At 41.6% G+C, this 9499-nt stretch overlaps 1 protein-coding gene across 1 annotated transcript; it reads left to right on the top strand.

Moving 5' to 3' along the window:
• The first annotated feature begins 1622 nt into the window (after nt 1–1622).
• On the top strand, nt 1623–8378 carry cyb561d1 (cytochrome b561 family, member D1). Its single transcript, XM_069678934.1, has 3 exons — nt 1623–1836; nt 2853–2890; nt 7541–8378. The coding sequence occupies exons 1-3, from the start codon at nt 1680–1682 to the stop codon at nt 8045–8047; spliced, it is 702 nt and encodes a 233-aa protein (XP_069535035.1). The 5' UTR covers nt 1623–1679; the 3' UTR covers nt 8048–8378.
• Nucleotides 8379–9499: the final 1121 nt, after the last annotated feature.

Here is a 9499-nt window from a genome sequence, read left to right as displayed (position 1 = left end):
CAAAAGGCTCTAGGAATATTTCCAGCATGTCTTAAAAGTATTTGAATAACCCATAAATGGCCATAACGTGTTAAATTTAGGCAGAGCCAAAGTGATACAGTGGCTCGTTTTGTTCTACAGCAATCATGTTTAGGATCATTATTTGGTGTACATTTTTACAATCTCACTTTGGTAAAATACAATCTATTAATACATTTAAATTGTTTAACTCTGTTTTAACAAATAGTTCAGACACTTTCAGTTTTAAAGTTAATGTTTTCCGTTGAAATTTGTACAGTCCTGGATATTTTATTTAGAATGTGGTTGTTTTGTCAGTAGGGACTGTGAACAACAGATGCAACAGTACTTTTGTCAAACATTTCAAAATAAAACTTTTATCTTAGAAAACATCTCTGCAGGAGTCATAGTAGTGCCACAAAGTAGAACAACCTATGCAAAGAATGAGAAATAGTAATTTACATTGTCTTTACATAAACAAATTACTCTAATTTATTCATATTTGTATTTCCACATTTTAAATTTAACTTATTTATTCTTCTGGCCTCTATTTTTCATATTTACCATTAACTTATTCCTCTATGTTTCCGAATTACTTTCTTATTCTTAAACAGGTGTATTACCTTTAATGGTCTTCTGACTCAATGCTCTGCTGCTTTGACGATGAAATGAAAATTATAATCATCAGGATTATGAGCATCATCGTACAGTTTTTTTCTAAACACATGGCAACCAATGCGTGCCACATGCGGTTACCATAGAGACCATATACTGTTTGAAATCAAACAAGGGACCACTGAAAAATCTACCCACACACAAAGCGAGGACTAAATTGAAAAACAAACAGGAAATGGAAGTGAAGCAGCTCGCTTCTGTCACCTGACGTCAAACCAGGAAGTGAAATCAAAACACGAGCCATCAGAGAAGTCAGAGATTTACAGTCTGTATCATTTTGTACCAGTTACAGAACAGACTGGCTGTCTATCTGGGGTCTTCACTTTGACAAGAAAATGTGCTTGGTTTTCACATAACGAGCAATTTGCCTGTTAGAGGAGAACTTACGGCGATATTTTGTGAAAGAAATCCTTGGAGAGACCACCCTACAGTGAAGTGTCTACATTCAACACATTGGACAACCTCGTTTTTAATCCTCATCGGATTTGATTTGCCTGTAGAGGGATTACATCGCCCGCTTAATTTATGTCGTCAAGTCTTTGAAAAGAAAACTACTATGACCGGAAATTAATCGATTTTTCTCCTTTTCAAACAAAACAAACAGCCCTTGAATGCATCGCAAAATGGAAGACTTTATGACATAAACTGTTAAAAATAAAAAGCGATGAAAATAAACCGTTGTTTAAATATGAGCTCTCCGATTTCATCTTAATTTCAGTCGGTTCTTATTTTTAATTGCGATTCGAGAATTACAGGTTTTCCTGGACACATATTTTGAAAATCCGCACACCGGAAGTGTTATATATTAAGATGTGTGTTACTAGACTCGAGCCGTGTGTATCTGTCCGGTTCTTCTCTAGCCAGTTCCCACTTTCTTCCTAAACGACTATGGAGCTCGTGCAATATTCCTGCAGCGCACGTGCCGCATTTCTTCGTTCCAGCGCACCTTTTACCCCCGCGCGGGGAGTCGGCAGGTAGCCGGACAGGTGTAGCGGTCATTGAGCAGCATGCGGTCCGATGTGGAGTACAGCCCAGTGGGAGAGGGGCTGGGGATGCGGGACTTTTGGCTGTACGTGTGGCTGCGGAGGGCGGCGGTGATAGCGGCTCATGTCACCGGCCTGGGACTGACCCTCATCATCTCCCTGCTGTCCAGACCCGGAACCAGTGAGTGCATAGCTCACGTCAATTATTTAACTGTTTATGTTTGATTTAATTCCAAATGTGAATGCACCATTTAAATGTACAACATATAATATATTACATACTATTCTTCTCATGTACCTTTTAAGAGTAAAACAAAGGCTTTTAAGTTGAAGGCACTTAAATGGTATTTTTACTCTAGAATAAGTTGGAATATAACAGCTTTATTAATAAACTCAATGCAATATGAATATGTTCTACTTCTCTTAAAATAATTAATAATACATTTATTTATATTGCAGTTTTTAAAAACAAAGTTACTACTGTGTGTTACTGTGTTTTAGGTGCATAAGAGGCAGCAAAGCCATAGACAACATGGATACAACTAAGAAAGTGTCAGCAGTGCAGTTATTGCAGGGACATTTAGAATATGGATGTAAAAAGAATACTAGAAAGAAAGAAAACAGACCAAAGTAAATAAGTAAAAAGTCAGAATAGAGAAAAGATGAAAACATTGGATTTTATTATTAAAACCATCAACTTTGCTTCCCGGATGATTTAAAATGGGGCACTGATTGCCAAATTGCATGTCAAATCTCCTCGGACAGGCCATGTCATATTTCAAGTATGTCATTTACAGCTTGACAGGATATTAGTTACATAAGTGATTCTTCTTTAAGATTACTCTGTAGACTTGTTCTCACACTACTTATCAGTTTAATCGTAGATGGATGGATGGACGTGCGTTAAATAAAATCATAACAATAATACCACCTCAAAAAACAATCTAATGCGGTGTGTGCGATCAGTAGGAACCTGTTCAGCTGTCATCAGATTCTAAACACTGGATTTTGTGATCATCAGTTTGTCTGAAATCATGAACACATGAAACTGGCCTGAGACAGAGATTAGAGCGAGCCCAGATGAAGCCCAAACGACCTGCTCAAATATGGAAACTTTTGTTTTGTGAATGAACGTATCATTGTCTTTGAATAGTTTAGGATTTCAATGACGCTGACTTGTGTTTCTTTTTGTTCCAGGTCTGTTTTCCTGGCATCCAGTGTGCATGTCTGTCGCAGTAAGTTTATACTCACACACACACACACACACGCACTGAAAGGTCTGAAAGCACTGTGTTGCACCAGCTCCGTGCAAGTAGGGGTGTAAAATTGTTATTGTTATTTAAGCAGCTGTAAACATTGATATCACCATAAAAACAAGTCTGGACCTAAAGTCAAAACTAGGACAAGTGGCCAATCAACATTCCTTTGTAGTGGTTACTGTGCACATTAGCTTTCTGGCTGGCATTATCAACTTTGCATTATAGCACATTATTGTAAGCTAGACTAATATCACAATATCAGAACAGTAATTAAGGTCGCTATTTAATTACTGTGTTGCATAATGTCACACAAGTAATGAAAAAAAAGGTGCTGTGTGGCAGAATGATTGCTTTTATTTAAGTAATATTTAAATGACAACGTAGTAAAATTTCCTCTATAATAAGTCTCAGTATGATCCTACACACAGCCGCTACGACAGGCTGCAGGTCCTCTTCTCTCTCTGTAATCAGATCTGATCTGAGGTCAGTTTTTCGGAGCCTGCATGTATTCGGCTCTCATTCTTTACTGTGATTAATCCTGATAGTGTTGTTAAGGAAGTGCAGTGGTGTGTGCCGTTGGCTCACAGCTAGAAGGTTCCTAGTTCGAGTCCCAGCTCAGCAGCTGTCTGCATGTTCCCTCCTGGTACTCGGCCTCGGCTCCGATCGGCTTTGATGGGAACACAAAACCAATGTCAACACTCTAATCTCCGCCCCCTCTCCGGCGCGATGCAATGCTCTGTCGGTAACTTCTGCAACTCCTTGTCATCTTAGCTACAAATTCAATTCAGTCTCCGTCCGAGCAGCGCTCGAACATCGTTCCAAATTTGTCGCCGCTGAGTTGATACACAGACTGAATGAGTAATAGGTACAATAACGACCTAACCACTGTAACATCTTCCCTGTTTATTGACCCTATTTCCGCCACGCTTGTGACATCACAGAAAAGAGACCAAAAGCAGTATACTCTACTGGCAATGGGAAAAGAGACAATCATCATTTGTTCCTGGGTCTGAAAAACCTGCGTCAATGTGCTAATTTCGGTGGGAAAGGGGTATAAGTGTGAGTGTGAAAGGTTGTCTTTGCTGGCGATCAGTCCAGGGTGTTCCCGCCTCTCGCCCAAAGACAACCGCGACCCTGAAAAGGATACACGTTAAAGATAATGGATGGATGGATGGATGGAAGGATCTTTGCTAAACTTTAGCTACAGTTTAAGTTAGCGGCAGCTCAGCTCGCATCCCCTCAATCCCCTCAAAGACACTGCCTTATTAAGGTTAATCTGCTTATTTAGTGTTTTTCAGACGTTTTTTCAGCCAGACTTTTGGGGGGGGTTGTTAGTTTTGGAGTTGAGACCTCGGAGGATAATTTGGCTGACAGTAAAGCCTTGTGAGCGTCACACAGTGAAAGTATTCTAACCTTAAAAGAAGCGGAGCATCTAGAAACAACATCCGGCAGATCAGCTTACAGCATCTCTTGACGTCCTCGCTGAATAGCACCTGAGAGACCTTCTTATAAAACATAAAGCTGCTTTATTCAGTGTTGTTACAGGTTTGAATAACGTTCTTTTGTTTTGTAGAGGAAGAGACCTCAGATAACTCTGCTCTTTGTAAACTTTCTCCTCTGTTTGACCCATTAGGTCATATTGTATTCATCTCCCCGAGTGATGTAGATGAATTATCATTGGGAATAATGGCTCGGTGTGGTTACTTCATTAATGATTAACCTCGTACCTCAGACGGGTCGGTCAATAAAGATGCCTGTGTGCTGGGATACGTAACTGTAAACTCATAAAAGAAGACTGTTCACTAATTTGTCTCCTGCTGAATATTAACTCCTGTAAGCATCCATGTACCGTCAGACCCTCTAGTCTTTGTGTGTCTGTCTTCTTTCCACTGTAAATAATAGATGGGAATGGTTGGGAGGAGGGAGTGCTAATGCTAACTCACCATCAGCTATTGTGTTACAGCCTGTCCAGTCAGTGAGAGCAGCTCTGTGCACTGAGGCAGCTCACAGCTTCATGTTGGGCTTTTCTCTGTCATGGCGGTACGGCGTGATCAATCAGTCATCTGTCGTCTGTCGGCCATGATTGAAGGACTGTCCATGCATCACGCCTCTTCCTGTCTTGCCTTTGAGCTTCAAACTTTTTGATTGATGCCTCCATTTTCTGAGCACAATGAAGGCCTGTTTATGACTCATTGCTTTGTTAACCACACACGACCAACACACGCGCAAAACATAGGTCCTTTATTAAACATTTGCTCCAAAACAATTTCAATTTGTAGCTGCTCTTGTTTTAACAAAGAGTTTTTTGATTGACATCCAGAGACAGTTGACCGAAGACCAAAAAATGAGACTGGAACAAAACATACAGACAGACTTTATGTTTGTGTAAAGATTAGGGATGGGCATTTCCAGTCATTTTGATATTCGAGTAATCTAATTACCTTATGAACGAGTAATCCAGTACTCGCAAATTATTATTATTTTTTTACCTTTAAAAAACACGTTGGACACGAACCTCCCTGCCCAGAAATGGTAGGCTGTATGCCTGTAAGAGAACATTAACACTTTTACATGAATGTAAATAGCCAACAACAGAAAGCAAGTGCAATTTCAAAAGCACTGAACAACCTTAAAAGACCCTTCAATTAACGTTGTTACATTTCAGTGTCAAACGTCACAGCGGTAGCGGACTGTATGGACTTCTGTTCTGTGTTGCTTCACACATAACTCGCATGTTTTCCACTCTGTAGCTGTTGTCCGGCGTGATGGTGGCTTGTTCTCCGACACAACAAACGCCATCAGCTCACAGAAGCCTTCTCCTCCTTCCACAACATTTACTGGGAGCATATCTCCAGTCACCATGTTCGTTATTCGCAGGCTAATCTTCTCCGCTCTGGTATCACCACGACTAAGACTGTCTGTCTGTCTGACCGTCTGTCTCATCTGGCTTCTCCTTGTGCTTTAAACGCATGTGGTGAAGCATCTACTAGTAAACTAGCATTTCTATTATCTACAAGTTTAAACAAACAAACATCATTTTCCCTGGCCACGGCTGACATGGTGCATGTAACTGAGTTAAACTACTTTAGCCAAAAACAACGCATGCGTAGGTGCGCGGGTAGTGTAATGTTAATTGATTAATGACCTCAATAACGAGTACTCAAGAATTCATCCCCAACCCTAGTAAAGAGATGTGTTGTCACGATTCTCCAAAACCATTAATCAGAATCAGAATCAGCGTTATTGGCCAGGTATGTACACATACACGGAAATTGACTCCGGTTTAAATAGCTGATTTAAAACATTTTTTAAGCACTAGCAGCTATGACAGTGAAAACATTTACATGTACGCACATTTTTTTTCTTAGGGAGAGAACATTTAAAATTCTGTTAATATGCCAACTTTAGCACCAAGGCTCATTTACAGGGTACGACTGATGTACGGCCAGTAAACAAGTACAAAACAATAACCATGTAGCTTGTTAGCTACACTTTGCACAACACAGACAAAGCAGAGCCTGTTACATATCCAGAATTAGACCTCATAAAATGAAGCATTTTTCCATTAAAATCCTGCTCCTCCTCAGGTTTTAGGAGCGTCCTTTGGACCTGTATACAACAGAATATCCTTCCTAGTTGGGTTTTTACTGGAGCTTGCGACACACGGCCTCTTGCCTATTTACAGTCAGCTCTGTGAGTTGTAAACAAATCAACTAACCAACAGTTTGCTGGGCTGAGGTTAGAGGAGTATGTACAGCTGCATGCGCTGAAATATTAGTAGAATAAAAAGCTTGGTTGGAATTTTGTCTTTTTTTAGACTAAGGGCCAAAACCGGAATATTTTGTGCATCATTATAATGTTAGCTTTAGACTATTGAGTTTCACAGGGAAGGCAAAAGTTGTGTTGAGTTTATTATTGCTGTTGTTTATCTGAAAGTGTGCTTTTTTTCACGTTGGAGGTGTCTAATAAGGCGGGGTTGGAGGAAAAGAATACTGAGAGACTCGAGGATTCTGTTTTTGATTTTGCTGATTGAAATTGAAAGCTGATTGAAGCAACATCACATGAGAGGGAGGGATGTTGCTGTGATTCGGTTGTAGGCATGAGGTCCAATCAGATTACTTGGTCTATATATATAGGTGGACGACACATCTCCGTCTACTCTCATTGTACAGAATTGAAGCCAAAATACTCCAAAGGCGGGCGCTGACATCATGCGCTGGTGACGTCATTTGGAGCCAGAGCTGGCATTAGAGATCGGCAGGTGGAATCACCATAGCTACTTCCGCTAACCAAAACACACACTTAAATTACTGAAGAAAACCAGCAAAGGTCCTGTCTGTGTATTCCACAGCAGAACAGCTTCTTGTGTTGGTCTGAAGCAGACGTTCACAGGTACTGAAAGTTCAATGACTGTAATGACTGTTTTAGTTACGTTTCCTCTCACTGTTCCTCCTCCACTATGCTAATCCAGAACAGATCGTCTGCAGGAGCCATGTAGAATTGAAACTGTGACATCCCTATACAGAATGTGTCCTGAAATACGACTTAGTTGTTGTTTTGTGTTTCTTTCACTCTTTCTGTACCTGCTCTGCTAAAATACTTCCTGTCTTCTCTCTCCTCCTGCAGTACTGCCTGTGTATGACTGAAGGCATCCTCCTCTTCTCGGCTGAAGGATCCCCCTTCTGTTTCAAATCTCGGAAGAATAAAGTCCGTCTCCACTGGTTCTTTCAGGCTCTGGTCCTGATAGCGGCCGCCACTGGTCTGGGCTTCATGGTGGCCAGCAAGAACGTGTCGGAGCGCCCCCACCTGGTCAGCTGGCACAGTTTGCTAGGGGTCAGCACCCTGGCTGCCACCGTGCTGCAAGCTGCTTGCGGTATCTGTGTGAAGTTCCCTAAACTGCTGCGTCTCTCCTCCTCCGTGCCGAGGCTGAAGCTGTACCACGCCACCTGTGGCCTGGTGGTCTACCTGCTGGCCACTGTGACCGTGGTGTCGGCCATGTTCTCAGACTGGTTCCAGGCCACAGTGAGAGGCGTAGCCTGGTGGTCCTTCTTACTGCTGCCCCTCTTCCCTGCCCTAGTAGTGATGAACCAGATCACTAATGCCTACCTGCCCCGCAAGAAGATCACCAGCTAGGAGGGGAGCATGAGGCCCTCTGCGGCCATATTGGATTTCCCTTGTACTCGTAAGTCCAGAGAATCAGATGGAAGCCCTCCTCTACATCTGCCTCTGAAGACAGGCTAACTACAGCAAAAAGCTTCACATGCTGCTATTTACAAAGACGGAAGAAGTTTAAACATGGATAACAATATGTTTGTTACTGATGCCAGAAAATCTGCAGTCTGCGTGAAGCCATAGTATACAAGAAGTGATGTCATACATTGGTTTTCTGAACTGCAGCTTAAAACACTTAAACATCTATGATGTCTTCATGCTCTGACTGAAATAAGAAGCACACGTAGTATATTTGAGAATCACACTGACTAATATGGCAACTAATACAGTGGATGTTTCTGCTGGTTTAAAAATAGACCTTTAGGGCCTGTGTCCACTTACAGCATTTTTTGCGCTGGCTGCTCGAACGACCTCAATTTCAGAGCGCTTCTTACTGGAGCTTACTGTTGCTAGGTTACGAAAGTTGTCTCGCGGCACTTACGCTTCCCCCGGTAGTGACCATTAAGTCTGTTTTAAATTGCTCTGTATGCTTTTAAATTTGCTTTAATTTAAAGGAGCAATTCGCCCCTGGAAAAGGCCACTGTCAGTCAAAGCTGGTGTTCTCTGTAATCGATACAAGCAATAATATTTGAAATTGGCGCCATAGCTGCGGAGAAAGTTGAACAAACAGCTCGTGGTTTCGCCTATTCTACATTCCTACAACACCCAGCGTGCATTGCGCCCCTCCCTCTGAAAAGAACGGCCCAGCGAGAGACGCTGGAGTGAAATACTACCGTTTTTCAGTAGAAGTAGAAGCGAGAATATACCGGTGCACAGAAGGAAATTGCTTGCTTTTTTCCCCCATAATGGCATTAGCTCCCCATAATAGCATGATAGAACTGAGGATGAAAATCAGCGAACTGGCCCTTTAAGGAAATTTTACAAAGAAAACATAACATCAATGTAAAGGAATCGTGCCCTGGCGCTAGCAGCAGCTTAGACCTGGAAATTGTACCCTTTAAATAACAAGTCTGGATGCATGAGATAAACCGCCATTGTCGTTGACAAAGATGATATTGGAAGTCCCGCCCCTTCTTGATGTTGATTGGTCAGTGTGAAAGAAGGGACAATGATGAGCACAGCAGTGTTCCAAAAGTTGAACTTTTTTCAACTGAGAGACAAAACACACCTCGCGCTGAGGACGTTTTTGCTCTGAGCACGGTTAGCGCTGAAATCACGCTACACTTGTTTTGTAGAGAAAATAGGTGCTACCAGCCCAAGAAACACCATAAGTGGACACAGGCCTTTACTTTGCTGATTGTGCACAGATTTTGCACCGATACAAATTTGTAAATGTACTCAGAGGGCTGCTTTCCCTATCAAATAACTAAACTGTAACGAGTATTTACCATTATTTTCATTTGTCAATCAATT

Source organism: Semicossyphus pulcher, unplaced genomic scaffold (assembly GCF_022749685.1).
Source record: "Semicossyphus pulcher isolate SPU_LCO1_2020_fin unplaced genomic scaffold, fSemPul1.0.p SCAF_3, whole genome shotgun sequence".
Classification (NCBI taxonomy): Eukaryota; Metazoa; Chordata; class Actinopteri; order Labriformes; family Labridae; genus Semicossyphus; species Semicossyphus pulcher.
This window is presented reverse-complemented; position numbering and strand designations above follow the sequence as displayed.

Excerpts from the sequence above, each read along its gene's own strand:
- cyb561d1 (XM_069678934.1), top strand. The coding sequence starts at position 1,680 with ATGCGGTCCGATGTGGAGTACAGCCCAGTGGGAGAGGGGCTGGGGATG. Across the intron at positions 1,837-2,852 it reads GCTGTCCAGACCCGGAACCA|GTCTGTTTTCCTGGCATCCA; the intron begins GTGAGTGCATAG and ends TTTTTGTTCCAG. Across the intron at positions 2,891-7,540 it reads CAGTGTGCATGTCTGTCGCA|TACTGCCTGTGTATGACTGA; the intron begins GTAAGTTTATAC and ends CTCCTCCTGCAG.